The 15,133-nt window shown below is 46.2% G+C and overlaps 1 protein-coding gene across 7 annotated transcripts in view; it reads left to right on the top strand.

Moving 5' to 3' along the window:
* The window catches only part of KANK4 (KN motif and ankyrin repeat domains 4), a 100,838-nt gene extending 87,276 nt beyond the window's left edge, over positions 1 to 13,562 (top strand). For all 7 annotated transcript variants that reach the window (XM_072649705.1, XM_072649703.1, XM_072649708.1 and 4 more), the window contains 4 exons: positions 742 to 961; positions 6,414 to 6,556; positions 11,820 to 12,020; positions 13,109 to 13,562. In XM_072649705.1, the coding sequence (XP_072505806.1) occupies positions 742 to 961; positions 6,414 to 6,556; positions 11,820 to 12,020; positions 13,109 to 13,213 (669 nt within the window). In that variant the 3' untranslated portion in view covers positions 13,214 to 13,562. The remainder of the gene's footprint in view (positions 1 to 741; positions 962 to 6,413; positions 6,557 to 11,819; positions 12,021 to 13,108) is intronic.
* Positions 13,563 to 15,133: the final 1,571 nt, after the last annotated feature.

The following is a 15,133-nucleotide window of genomic DNA, read 5'->3' as shown; positions in this document are numbered from 1 at the left end:
ATGAAGGCTAAGATGAAGGGGGAAAGTGTTAATGGATCAGGCAGAGGATCATAAATGTAAAGTGAACAGGGACCTCAGAAGCCACTCCAACCTCCCTGATTTTATAGGAGTGGAAACAAACCCAGAGAATTTGAGTCAAGTTCAGGGTCACACAGGTGGTAAGTAGCAGGGCTGGGATTTGAATCCAAATCCAGTGAGTCCAATGCCCTCATTTCCAAATTGACGTTGTCAATAAGGGTCTTGGATTTAATGAGTTCTGAGATAGTTACTAGCTTTAAATTCTTTGAGCCTAACAACAGCAGTAGAATTTATTAAGTACCTACTGTGTGCATTATTATTTAATTTGATCCTCATAACAACCTTGGGAGGTAGGTGCCATTATTTTCCCTATTTTACAGATGAGGCAGAGGTTAAGTGACTTGCCCAAGATCACGCAGCTAGTGACTGTCTGAGGCCAGATTTGAACTCAGGTCTTCCTGACTCTAGGCTCTATCCCCAGTTCTACTTAGCTGTAAAGCACAGGTTACATTCTTGAAAGTCCCTCTCAAAGTAAACAGTTAGTGGCAGTGGCAGGCCCCCAGGGAAGCTAATGGGTCAGACTTGGCTTCAGACCCAAAGAATCTCCCACCCGAGCCAGGATTCTAGGGGTCATCCATGCCAGGACACTAGGGGTCATCCACACCAGGACACTAGGGGTCATCCATGCTGGGCACCAATAATCAGACCATCTTGGTATTTCAGAGACAAAGCTTGAATACCGTCAGTCAAGAATGGTTCCGAGTCTCGAGCCGGAAATCCTCCAGCCCCTCGATCGTAGCAGCCTATCTTAGTGAGTTCCAGCCCAGTGACCCTGGCTTCCTGAAGCTGCTTGTCAACTTGGCAGATGACAATGGGAACACGGCTCTCCACTATAGTGTTTCCCACTCCAACTTCCCCATCGTTAAGCTGCTGCTTGACACAGGTCAGGACATGCCATTTTCCTTTCCGTGTAGAGGTCTCCTGTAGCCTTATCTGTGAGAGCACCTGCCAACCATTAGTACTCAATAGCATCCAAATGGAGGGGTGGACGAGGTCTTTTAAAAAACTGACTGCTCTGGGCTGGGAATTAGGGGTCGAGTTCAGATTACAATCCAGGCAGTTGTTTAACTGCGGGCTGTGAACAAGTCAATTTATTTTTTTGAGCCTGTTTCCCAGGAGTGTTTAAAAAATCACATCACTTCTAGTATCTATTTCATAATGTTTTCATGAGGAACGTGCTCTGTGCAACTTGAAATGCTTTAGAAATGGGAGCTCTTCTTGAAAACTGGTCCTCCACGTACAATCAGTGTACTCATTTTCCATTAACCAGAATGTTCAGTTAACCAGAGCATCCCATGCTCTGAGTAGAGGTTTCTGAGTACGTGAATGGTTACAGTTGTGTAGAGCTCTTTTAAGAGTATGTCATTCCTTATGTAAGCAAGCTGAAAGAACATTAATGGTTTCTTTCATTTAACAAGCTTTATTAAGTGCCTACTGCAGATGTCAAGCAAAACCAAAATGGTCCTTACCCTAAAGGAGTTTACATTCCATCAAGGGAAGCAACACATACCCAGATGAATAAACGCAAAATACACAAAAAGTACTTTCAGAATATTATTGTCCCATCTTACAGAGGGGTAAATTGAGGTTAGCCCTGTTCCCCTGCCTCCATACCTCCAGAAACCCCACTGGCTGGGCTAGAAAAGTACAGGTCTCATATCTGTTGCTCCCAGATTTTTCCTGACGAAGATAAAGAATCCATATTAAAATGAGTCATTTAAAAATTATTTGAGGATTTTTCATTTAAAAAAAACCCAGCCAAATCAAGGCTCCACCATGGGACTCAGAGGCTAAAGAATGGGTCACAGGTGATTGAAGCCTCTCACTTTGTTCTTTGGTGCATGGCAATTCTCCCTGACTGGTAAGCCTGCAGGGGCTGTGACCTATGTGAACGGGGGCTTCTGGGTCAGAATCTTTCATGAAATGATAGCCTGAGGAAGGAGGCTGTTTGTTGCTCAGAAGCTGTGTTCTATTAAGTGACTCCTCTCTCCTTTCTCTTCCCAACTTTCTCTTACTGGCCTAAGGCAGCTGACCCAACGGGAGTCATTGAAGTCCCCCAAGGTCCCTCATCCTCTACTAAATCCTCACCCAGGGGAAAAAATACATATAATTGCAGGGCATTGTCTCAGACATATTTAGAAATATTATTTGGCAGAAAAAGCAGAAATCCAGATGAGCAATACTCCCTAGGTAGTCTGGTTTTCATCACAGTAAAAGTGAGAAGAAAATTTCTTGAAAGAATGACCTGTTTTGTTATAATGTAGCCCTTATAACAGAAACACAATGCTCAGGCTCACATTGGCAGATTTATCCCTTCTCTAGGCTTTTGGCTTCCAGCCAGGATTTTTACAATGATATATGCATGTGTAGATTCATAAAGAGTCATTTGTGTAGTCAGGGCAAGCAGCATGAAGTATATCCTCAATTCTACTTTTTAACATTCTAGGGGGTTATACCCTCTAAATTTTAGCACCCTGGACAAAGCCCCAGTTGCTTTGTCTGAGTTACTTCTCAATGTAGAGTACTACATGTAATTTACAATACCATACAGCAGAAATCTTTGAATGACAAGCTGTTAGCCCCAAAGAGGCATGTCAGTCCTCACAGCTGCTTAACAGCCCTGAATACAGGATCCACCGGCATGACCCTTCACTCTGTCATCCTGGTTTAGCTCACTGATGGTAGAGGAAGGGCAGGGGGACAGGGGTTCTCATCTTGTCTTTAGTTTCTTATTGTTCATCATGCTTTTAGCAGTACCATATGCATGACTCCCCAGTACATTGGCAAGATGAGAAACGAGGGTTATTCGTCAGTCTTTCTATAATGGAAGAAACCATCATGGTCACCATCACCCAAGGTCTCAACCTCTGCTGTCCTCAGCTCCTCACTCTTAGTTACCTAGTCAGGTGCCAGATCTTCCTGTTTCTCCCTCTCAAATATGTCCCTATGTCTTCACTTCCACAGCCACCACTGGAGTACAGGCCCTTGTTCACTCTCCTCTAGACTATCCCAGTAGCCTTGTAACCAGTCTCCCTGACTTAGAGGTCTCCCTTCTACACTCTGCTCTCCACACAGCTACCAGAGTGACCTTTCTGAGCTGCTGGTCTGACCATCCCACCTCACCTCCTCAATAAACTTGAACCACTCCCTGTTGTCTACTGGATCACATAGTAACTCCTCTCTTTGGCTTTTCAAAGTCTTTCACACCCATCCCCTTCCCGTTTATACATGGCCTGTCTCCATGGCCTCTGCAGTCCAGTCAATGCTCACTAGCTATCCCACACATGGCGCCCCATTTCCTCACCCCATGATACCTTTGGATTGGCAGGCCCCCATGCCTGGAATGCCCTCCCTCCTTACTTCTGTGTCTTAGAATGCCAGCCTGCCCTCCAGACTTGGCTCTAAGCTCACCTTCTGTAGAAGCCCTTCTGAACCTCCCAGGTACCAGTGCATTCCTATATAAGACCTTCCACCTCTCTGGATGGATGTGGTATATACTGTCTGCTTCCATGGAGAATATCAGCTCCTTGAGGGCCGGATGGTTGGGGCTTTTTCTTGGTATCCCCAGTGCATTGCACGGTGCCTGGCCCATAGCCCTTACTGAATGCTGGTTGGTTGGTTCATTTATTGTTTTAATTTGATTAATCAATTGTAATTTTTAATGTAAGATAAAGGCAGACACTTCTGGAATCTTCTTCCTCTCTTCTGTTTGCTCATGTGCTCTTCTCTAGCTCTGTCTTCTTTTCTCAGCTTCCTGAAGTGAGGAGTTTGGAGCAGGTTATCCCTGACATCCTTATAGCTCTAGAGCCCTGGAGTGTCCAAATGAGGGAAACAGACAGTGAGGGTCCTGGAATCATGCAGAAAAGGTTAGAATTCAGAGCTGGGAGGGACCTTCGAGGTTAAAGATACTGAGGCCCATTTATTAGGAGATCCAGTGGAAAGAGTCTCTGAGGCTGGGATGACTGGCCTTCAGAGAGATCAAAGCATCTATGGGACCTTGGAAATGATTAAGTTCTACTCCTTGATTTTGCAGAAGTAGAAGCTGAGGCTCGGAGAGCTAGGATAATTTGCCCACGGTCATGAAGTTGGAATGGTGGCAGAGCCAAGACAGTGGTCTTTCAAGAATTTGGACTGAGAACAGAAGAGAAGTTATTCCAGAAGAGAGCACTGGGCCTAGAGTCAGAAGACTCATCTTCCCGAGTTCAAATTGGACCTCAGTCACTTACTAGCTGTGTGACCGTGGGCAATTTTGCTTAGCTCTGTTTGCCTCAGTTTCCTCATCTGTAAAATGAACTGGAGAAGGAAGTGTCAAATTACTCCAGTGCCTTTGCCAAGAAAACCCCAAAAGGGTTGGAGAAGAGCTGGATATGGCTGAACAACAACAAACATTCCAGAAACAGGGAGAAGTGTGGCCAAGCACAGCAGTGAATGCTTGTGACCTTTGGATTATAGTAGTCGAAAAACTGACCTTGATTTTTGGCAAGGATTCTTAACCAGGGGTCCACAGAACCCCAAAGTTTCCATAGGTAGATGTCAAGAAGTATGTGAACTTGGATGGGAAAAATAATATCTTTGTTTCAAGATAATTGGCTTCCTTTGTATACTATGCATTTTATGTGATGCATTTAAAAACGATTCTGAAAAAGAGTTCGTAAGGGTTCATGCCTCTCTCTCTCTCCCCCCCTCTTTCTCTCTCTCTCTCTCTCTCTCTCTCACACACACACACACACACACACACACACACACACACACACACACACACACACACACACACACACCCATTACCTCTAGGTCTACAGGTGTGTGATTTAGAAGGGTGAGTTTGGTGGTGGTGCTGGTTGGGAGCCTCTGAAGGGAGTCATTCTTGACTGTTGAGAGCTACATCCAAGTCACTAAGATGATGCCCAGAACTGGCAAGTTGTGCCAAGAGATTTGTCTAATGGCATTCTGCGTGTTCCTAAGAGGGAAGTGTAGATATTTTCAGCCTTGCCTCAGACATGGACTGTGCCTTCAAGTCATGAATGGACCTGCAAGCTCTTGCAGCTGAAATAAAATCTACTGCAGCACCTTCCCCAGGCTCCCTTCCACCACCATGTTGGTGTGAGTTTTCCTCTCCTTTCCGGAGTCCATTCTTTCTAGACAGATTTGTTTCTTTTGCTTCCAGAACCTTTCCTGCTTTCCCTCCTAGCTCAGGGTCTGTACTTTCCAGGGCAAATGCTCCTTTCATGACTCTCTGGTCTCTGGGTTGTGTTTAACAGTTCCAACATCCATTTAAATGACACTTGCTTTTTCATGAAATTTCCTATTTCCCTTTGCCCAGGATGTTGGCATCATCTCACTCACCTCCTTAAAATTCATTTCTGCCTTATGTCTCTCCTCCACCTTCTGCCCCCTAGTCACGGTGCTTTGCTCTCAGAGAGCCAGTCCTCTGCCTGGTGCTTATCTTTTAATTTTCTCCTCTCGGTGGAGTCCAGTGTTGCCTTCCATCATGGGACTGCTTTTTCACTGATATCCAGATGTTTCTTTCTTACTTCTGCATCCCCCACTAGCCAATCAGGTGTTTAAGAGTCACTTTTTCCTGGATGAAGCTGACCTGTGACTATGTCCCACTGCCTGAACCAGCCATTAAGGTCAGGGGGTCAGTTTACTTACTAAGTTCTTACCTAGAACTAATGATATCCTAATTCCTCTGCAGTTAGAGTGAGGAGAATGAATGAATGAAAATCTTTATTACCATGCTCATGATATAAGGACTGTCCTAAGTGCTGGGGAGATCAGTTCAAAAGGGCTATAGCATGGTGGGCACTTCCCTTTGGTGGATATTTCCCTAAAAAAGTGGTGCTTACCACCTTTCATCTCACTTTCCATGGCCCCTGTTGGAGAATAGACCCTGCCCCTGAGCCCTATAACCTGAGGCTCTGGGGGATTGATTCATTTGGTCTCCTTTAGGATGTGGCTCTTCGAGGGTGGTGAAAGGACTAGAGAAATAATACAAGGATCAGTCAGTCAATCAGCAAACATTTAGTAAATGCCTGCTGTGTGGCAGGGACTGTGCTAAGCACCAGAGCTGAGCTTTGAAGAATCTCTGGATTTGAAGAGGCAGAGGTGAGCAGAAAGGGTATTCCAGGCTTAGGGAAGCTTGGCAGGCTGGTTTGCCTGGAAGAGCCTGGAGAGTGTGGAGGAGAATGATCTGAAGTTGCCTTGGAATGGTACGTAGGAGTTAGTTGGCCAAGGGCCTTAAGTGCAGGCTGAGGTTGCATGGGGCGTGCAGGGGTCTGCCCGAACTTGTCCCACTATCTGGGATGCTTTGCCAAGTCTTGACCCTCCTCCTGCAGGTGTGTGTGATGTGGACCACCAGAACAAGGCTGGGTACACAGCTGTGATGATCACCCCCCTGGCCTCGGCAGAGACGGACGAAGATATGGATGTGGTCTGGAAACTGTTGAAACAAGGAAATGTGAATATACAGGCGGCTCAGGTAGTCCTGGCCTCTCTTGGCTGCTTCCTTTCACTTGCATCCACACTGATAGAGTGCCTACTGGGTGCAAGGTGCTAAGCTCAGCACTGACAGTACAAAGATTATAAGTTCCTGCCTTCAAGGGGATTAGGGGGTGGGGAGCATGCCCCCTATACAGAGGGAGGGAAGTAACCAATCAATAGATGTGTATTAAACACCTACTGTGTTCCAGGCACTATGCTAAGCACCAGATATACGAAAATAGGCAAAAGATAGTCTCTGCCCTCAAGGCGCTTGAAGTCTAAAGGGTATGATGGGGTAAAGGAGATGGAGTGGTCGAAAATGAAGAGGGAATTTTCCCTTGGATTTCAGGGGCTGAGGCAAGAATCCTATCACCTATACTGGCCCCTGCCTGGAGACTCCCAGTGAGAGGAGTCTCTCATTTCCCTAGGCAGACATCCCGTCCCACTTTGGAAGACCGTGCTGAGACCATGGAGTCCGCTTTCGCCTCCTTGGGCTTTCACCTATTCCTTGTTCTTGGCTTTGTCTCCTGAGGCCATCAGAGGAAATCTGATCTCCTGTGTGCTAAAGTCCTGGAGATCCCCTCTCCCCCCAAAAAAGCCCCTGCTTCTCCACCTGTCAATGTAATGTTATTGTAAGGGAGTTTGTGATGGGAGAAGGAGTGGCCAGCACTCACCTCTGCACCACTGTGGTTGCCCTCCTCTGGCTAATCAATGTTCTTCCTCAGTGATGATACCCACAACAGAAACACAGTCCTCCAGGTGAGGTCTGACCATGACATCCTAGAGGAGCAAACATCTGTGCTAGTCCTTGAAGGGAGAGAAAAGGTATTCTGAGCATGAGGACCACCTGGCAAATGAACAGAGGCTGGAGATGACATGCTGAGTCTGGGGAAAAGTTAGTAGCATGGTTTGATTAGAATGTAGAAAGTATGAAGGGGGTTGGAGGGGACATAGAATTAGGCTTCATTACCAGTCTAGGGGCATTTTTATCCTGAAATAAATTCCAAGAATTCATCCCAGTCCTGGGAGGAGGGATTCACTGCTATCCCTGTCAGAGCTTGATGCCAAAGGAAACCATGCAACTCATAGCCTCCCAAATGGCGTCCTTCCAAAATGCAGAGCTTGCTTCCCTCAGAATCCTAAACAGGCTGGGGCAGAAATTGGGGAGCCCCTGATCTGTGCCCCAACTTGATTCTGGACAAGCTCCATTTGGGTGCTGATTTTTGGAACATTCCACTGGTACTAGGCATGAGGAAGCATTTGCAGTCTTGGCTGACCTGGCAAAACACCTGGAGGTTGCCCGTCATTCCTCATTACACACACACACACACACACACACACACACGCACGCACGCACGCACGCACGCACACACACATGCACATGCACATGCACATGCACATGCACATACACACACTCTTGATTGGGAGTATCTCTGGGGAGCTGAGAGCCCATGACTAAAAGGGGCAATGAGTGTCTGCCTTGAAGGCCTGGTCCTTTAAAGAGGATCCTGATCCTTACCTTGCCAGCTATACCCTCCACCAGCACTACCAGGGCCAGGAGTTCTGAGGATGACTGAGCTGGGCTGTTCTGATGGCGTCCTGCACCAAACACTGCCAAGATTGCCCACACCCTCCAACCCTGGCAGGTGATAGACAAGTACAATAGTAATTAATTAATCTACCAGGAATCCCTTTTGAAGAAAAACACAGAGTTGGTGCCAAGCAGACTTGTTCCCTATACACCTGCCTCACCAGCTTTATTTAAAAAAGGGGGGGGTTCATGGAGGAGTGGGGGCCCTGGGAGAGTATGGGCAGCTGTCCCAGGCGCAGACCAGGTGCAGTGCAGTAGAGGCTGAGTGGTGGATCAGGTAGACCCTTCATAGACCCAGCCGCCACACTCCTCTGTCTTCACACCCCATCACCCCAGAGAAAAGCGGCATCTTTATATATGGAACAGTCCTTTTTAGTGCAGCGAAAAGCTAACTAGCTAGATTGTGTCACCAAGGACCTGAGTTTGTATCCTGACTGCACTGTTTTATTCCTGGTGTGCTCAAGGACTTGTCTGGGTTACAGCATCCTCAACTGTAAAATTAAAAGATTGGATGGGAAATCGTGGCCTCGAAGCCACATGAGGGCCTCCAGGTCCTCAAGTGCAGGCCTTTGACTGAATACAAACTTTACAAAACAAGTCCTTTTATTAAAGGGATTTGTTCTGTGAAGTTTGGATACAATCAAAGGGCCACACCCAAGGCCTTAGAGGGCCACATGTGGCCTCGAGGCTGCAGGTTCCCCACCGCTGGATCTCTGAGGTCTCTCCCAGCTCTAAACTGATGACCCTATCTCCTTTGCTGTCCAGTCTCCAAATTCTGATATTACCCCAGACCTAAAATCCACATTGATTCTAATCTAGTGATTGTAGTATGTTATAGAGAATGTAAACTTCTTGAGGTGATGTCATTTTGTGCTCCATTGGGAGACCCCAACTATACTCATAGTGTAGGCTGCCACAGGGCATCACAGTATCCTGAAAGTTCAAGGTATCCTGTGGGTCTAGGCTTCTAAAACCGTAGTTTATGAGCCCCAACCGATTTGTTTTTACTATTTAGTAAGAAGGCACAATTATTTCAAAGCAAAGATAGGATAAGAAAACACAGTATGAGTGGGAGGAATCTGGAATAGAGAGGCAAATACCAGGTACGTGCAGCTGATGCACCTCAGTCAATCTCAGGCCATAGAACAAGAACAAAAGTGTCCTTGACGATCTTACCTTCTTTTGGGAGAAAACAACATTTGTACAGATCACAATTATAGAATATGTACAAAGTAATCAAAAAATGATTCTGCTGGAGAAATGTAACAGAGGCTTTAAAAATATTCTAGTGGAAAAGTTGTCAGATAGGTATGCAAAGAAATGATATTTTAAAAATAGGTTTTCCTTTTTCAAGATGTAATTAGTTAAGATTCAGCCATTTTATTAATTTATTCATTTATATTGGTTGAGGTGAGGATTCAGTTCATAATAACAATTTAGCAATGTTGCAAGGGCAGTGAAGGAATAATATTGAAGCTAGTATCAGCCTTAGACTTCAACGGGATAGCAGCCTCTACACAGTCTGATCTTGGACAAGTACTGGGTTAGGAATCCGCTGCTGTGGGCTGTCATCCAGGAAAGTGATAGGGTTGTTGCCATCTGCCTGGATCACACCTCCTCTGGAGATAACTGGGCTTGGTGCTGGGCATCACATCTTAGATGCCCTGGGAGACTGGGTTGAAGGATCTGGGAACGATTAGGCTGGAGAAGAGACGACTCAGGGGGACATGATAACTCATCAGGCATTAGAAGGGCTCTTGGGTAAAAAAGGGATTAGTCTTTTTCCCAGAGGACATTGTAACATTGTAACAAGTGGGATATTGTAACAAGTATAGCTACTGTAACAACATAGTCGTTGGTGGGATTTCAGGGAAAGCTTTCTAGGGATCAGTTATCCCTAAATGGAAGCCTCACTGTGCTCACTCTCCCTGCAGACCTTTAAGCAGAGGCTGGCTGTCCACTTGTCAGGAATGTGGCAGGAAGGATTCTGTTAAGTTTGGATTATGTGGCCTCCTATGTCCATTCCAAGGTTGGGATTGTGTGTACATGCAGGCTTGCATGCCTCTGTGTGTGTGCATTGGAGTTAGGAGAAAATGGGCATTGATTCAAGCTGTGTGCTATAATGGAGCATCTGAGTCAGAGGAGCTGGGTTCAGATTCTTTCTCTTCCTGGGATTGCTTCCCAGAAAGTAATAAAAACAATAAATAGAAATAACCCTCCCCACTGCCAGACCTTGGATGAGCCACTTCATTTTCGTCTTCAATTTCTTCATCTGTAAAATGATTTCTAAGGCTTGAATTAATTCTAAATCCCAGGGTCCTGTTAGACCACATGGCTTTTTGGAACTCAGTGATACTGAGTCTCTCATGGTTCTGGTTTAGAGGGGATTCCAAACTTGTCAAGTACTGAGACCTTTCCAACATCACTCAGGGAGTGAGTGGCTGAGTTAGGATTCTGACCCCCTCCTCTGAGTCCAAACCCAGGGATCTGCATACCTTTGGTCTCCTGTCTGACCTAATGAGTGCTCATTTATCAAGTACCTGCTGTGTGCCATGTTCTCTGCTAAATTATGGAGATACTATGACAAAAGTGGAATGTTCCCTGCCCTCAGGAAGCTTGGTCTCTGCTAAGGAAAATATCAGTATTCAAAGCCATACTTTCATTTCTGAATATAGTCTTCTTCCCCTCCCCCATACTCAGAGAGCCATCCCTGGGAGCAAGCAAAAGGAAATACAGGAAAACACAAAGCAAAACAAAACTATTCAGCAAAGATAATAACAGTGGCCAGCATTTACACGCCTCTTTAAGGTTTGCAAAGCACTTTAATGTGTTCTCTTATTTGGTTCTTACCAGAATCCTGTGAAGTCATGTGTGGTTATTACCTACATTTTATGGAAAAGGAAACTGAAGCCGAAGTAAATGAAATAATTTATCACAGTTAGTAAGTGTCTAAGGCAGGATTCAAACTCAGGCCTTCCTAACTCCAGGTGACCTCTAAGATCTCTTATAATTCAAAATTGATGATATTCGGATTCTGCATTCCAGCAATTCCCTTTACTCAACATGCCAACTCCCATCACCATGCCTTTGCATAGGCTGTCCCCGGTACCTCATGCCTAGATTGCTGTCTCCTTCCTTCTGCATTTTAGAATCCCTATCTTTCTTCAAGCCTGGAAGAAGGAGAGGAAGAAGGTAATGGCGGCTAATGTGGTGGGATTCGTTGGGGATGAGAGGAAATACTTTTGTGATTTTTGGCACTTATCCATTGAACATGCTTTTCAGTGATGCTCAGCTGGGATGGCTGCTTTTTCTCAGCCCTTCTTGTCTCCCTGGTACCTTTCCCATGTTTTACTCCAGATTTTCAGACTTCTCTTTGGTGTTGAGTTCCTGCTGGTTCACACCTCTCATCCTTCAACCCCAGGATTATCTAACATCCCCAAAAAATAGACAGTCTCTGACTATTAGAGCCTCCCCTCCCTGGAAGGAGGAGGGGCTTCACTGGAGGCAGTAGGCTCCCCCTGAATGGAGGGTCTTCCAGATCTAAGCTGGTCAAGATCCACTGGGAGAGCCATTCTCCTCCAAGTCACTCGAGTTGATGAAAACCAACCCTCCTCATACAAGGATTCTGTGATGGGAAGGTAGCTCACTGTTGTTCTGCTGCTCTCTCCAGGGAGGACAGACTGCGTTGATGCTGGGGGTGAGCCATGATAGGGGGGACATGGTAAAGGCCCTGCTGACTTGTCGAGCCGACATCAACCTTCAGGACAACGATGGGACAACAGCCCTCATGGTAGCTGCTCGCCATGGCAACACAGACATGGTGAAACTCCTCCTGGCTCATCCAAGCTGTGATGCCACATTGACCGACAAGGTGAGAGGGCCTTGGCTGTGATCTAGAGACTATTTGTGAGGATGCTTTCACAACTAGTCAATCTAAGAGGTGGACCAGGGACTTCCTTCAAGAGTACATGTGGCTCCTTGGGAGTCCCTCCATATGGGAGGTGGTGGCCCTTGGCCAAGGCTGGGAGGGAGCTAGAACCCAAGGCAATCTGTCCAACCTGAAAGCCACCTAAGAGCTGGCCCATGTACATGTGCATTCATTGCACACTTGACTTGCCTTTTTTTTTTTTTTCAAACCAAACCTGTTGTTTTTTCACCCAAATGTAAAGAGAGCTAGGGATTGGGAGGAGCTGCTAGTACCAAGGTCCCTCCCTGTCCTGTGCATAGCGTCCTAATAAGTAACATCTGAATTTCCTCAGTTCTATTAACAATCCAAAAAATTTGTAATTTTTCAGCAAATCCCAAATACCTGGGTTGGCTGCAGCACTGGTAGGGAAGTAATTAGAGGGCCCAGAGCATCCCAAAATGAATGTTGGGGGAGGGGAGGGGAGGTGGCTGCTGTCAGGAAGAAATGGCGCCTTTCCTAAATATTAGGCTGCTCTCCCCTGGAGCCACACAAAAGAGGCTATGTTAACACGATGCAGCCCCACCAGCCCTATAATCAGAAACAGTCCCTCGACTGGCTGACATCAAAGGACTATACCAGGAACAGGGGGCCCCCATTAAAGTCAAGGGGAGGGGTGACCGCATAACAGCACTCAACTGGCCTCCCATTTCTGGAGGGCAAGGCAGGGCTGGAAGCCTGGGATGGCAAAGTCAGAGAAAGAAGGGACCTTTGACACCACGTATCCCTGCCCCATTGTTTTGTAGAGGAGAAAACAGACCCCCAAATGACCAGTAATTGTCTGAGGAGAGATTTGGATCCCCTATTCCTGCCTCCCAGGTCCCATGCACTCTTCACTGCATCTTACTGCTTCGAATTCTGATGTAAGGGGGCTATGTGGCTGTGTAGCCAGTGCAGCATCCGGAAGATGAACTCATGGCCCCTAACCCCACTCCCTGTCACGAGCCATAACTTGTCAGCAGAGAAAAAATGAATCTCTCATTTTCCCCCTTTAGGCTGGCCACACAGCCTTGTCCATGGCCTTGACGTCACCCGCCCACGGGGAGATCGCTGACCTCTTGTGGGCCCACGCAGAACAGGGCAGGTCCCCTGGGCCATAGAAGAGCTCGAGAGAAGCTGGCACCCTTGGACAAAAGGATCGTTGTGGGATTCCTTCATCCCGGCCATGTGAGGGGGACAAGCTGTAATGGGACAGCTCCTTCTCCAGCTTCTCTCAGCTACGCCTCCCCATTCCTGTATCATTCTGCTTATAAGGCGCTTCATAGTCTTCACAAAGCCTGGCCCCACTGAGGGCAGGGGCTGCAGGACACTGAGAGGGTATCTCCCTTCCCTTTGTTTTGTTTTTCTTTTTAACACATTACTATTTACTCTGTATCCCTTATTAGCACAAAGGATCACCAAGGCAAGTTGCAAGAGCACATTAGCAAAGCAATACTTTTTTACATGAAATTGAAAGAAATGTGTCTTTTTTCCCCTCTTCGTCTTCTATTTTAAAGCACCTAGATATGAACCGGAGTGAATGCATAGATACAGGGAGACCTGGATTCAAGTCTTTCCTTTGACACGTATGGATTCCATGACCTTGGGGAAGTCACCTACATCTTGGTACCCCTGTAACCTTGGGGGACTAGAAGTGATAGAGGAGTTGCTGGTCTGCTTTGGTGGAGGGAGTGTCCCCTACTGGGTAAATCACCGGCCCAGCCAGAGGAATGCATATATATGTATAAACAAGCACGTAGGTGTCCATCGATTTAAACCATAGATTTAGAGCTACAAGTTCCAATAAACATATATGTCCTCATTATAGGTAGGATCATAGATTTAAATTCTGACCCCCTTCTGATTTACAAATGAGGAAACTGAGGCAAGAAGGCTTAAGTGACTTGCTCAGGGTCATATAGTTAGTAAGTGTCTGAGGCTGGATTTAAACCCATGTCTCCTGACTCCCAAGACCACCAACCTATCCAGTATGCCATATGTATATGTGATTCTGTGTCTACCTATAATGTCTCTCTGTGTGTATATGTGTGTACACACAGAGAGAGAGCACACTTATATTTTTGAACTGAAGGGTTCACTGTGGTACACAGCCTTGGAGAGTAGATCTGTATCTAAGTCCTTTGTCTGATAGATACAGGCCAAATGATCCTGGGCGGATCCTTGTGCCTCTTGGTGCCAAAACTGTAAAAAGTTGTCAGTCTACATCAATGGAGAGAGACTCCATGGTGGGAATTCCCTACACTGATAAAATCACTCCCTCACCTGTATATATGTGTGTGCATGTGTGTGTGCGTGTGTGTGTGTGTGTGTGTGTACAGCAGTAATCATAGTAACAGGAACAGGGCATTGTAGATAGTTATTTTAGTCATGTCTGACCCTTTGAGATCCCATTTGAGGTTTTCTTGGCAGAGATACTGAAGTAAGTTTGCCATTTCCTTCTCCAGCCCAGTTTGCAGATGAGGAAACTGAGGCAAACAGGGTGATGTGACTTGCCCAGGATCACACAGCTAGTAAGTGTTTGAGGCTGGATTTGAACTCAGGAAGAGGAGTTGGCGCTCCATCCATTGTAGCGCCACCTAGCTGCCTGTTGAAAATAGAGAGCTGGCCTAAGAATTGGAAAGACCTTTACTAAGGTCTTGCTTCTGACAAATCCTGGCAGCTCTAAGGTTATAAATGGCAGGGTGGTGGCTGATTTGCCCTGGTAGAGAGGAGATCAAGAAGTTTTCTATACACACATTCTTAGGTACACATAATAATAATATCATTTCCATAGCACTTTAAGGTTTGCAATACACTTCCCAAATATCTCATTTTATCTTCACAACGTTCCTGGGGTATAAGTGCTATAATCATCTCTAGTTTACAGATGAGGAAACTGAAGCAGATGGAGGTTAAGTGACTTGCCCAGGCTTACACAGTAGGGCTGTGCCAGAAGCAAACCCTGAATGTAGGTCCTCCCAACTGAGTATACTTGGATTCGAATGTTGGGACAGGATTGGGTTTCTTAGCACCAGCCCTGG

The sequence above is a fragment of the Notamacropus eugenii genome, chromosome 2 (assembly GCF_028372415.1).
Source record: "Notamacropus eugenii isolate mMacEug1 chromosome 2, mMacEug1.pri_v2, whole genome shotgun sequence".
Taxonomy (NCBI): Eukaryota; Metazoa; Chordata; class Mammalia; order Diprotodontia; family Macropodidae; genus Notamacropus; species Notamacropus eugenii.
Note: the sequence above shows the minus strand (reverse complement) of the source record. Positions and strands in the feature narration are given on the sequence as shown.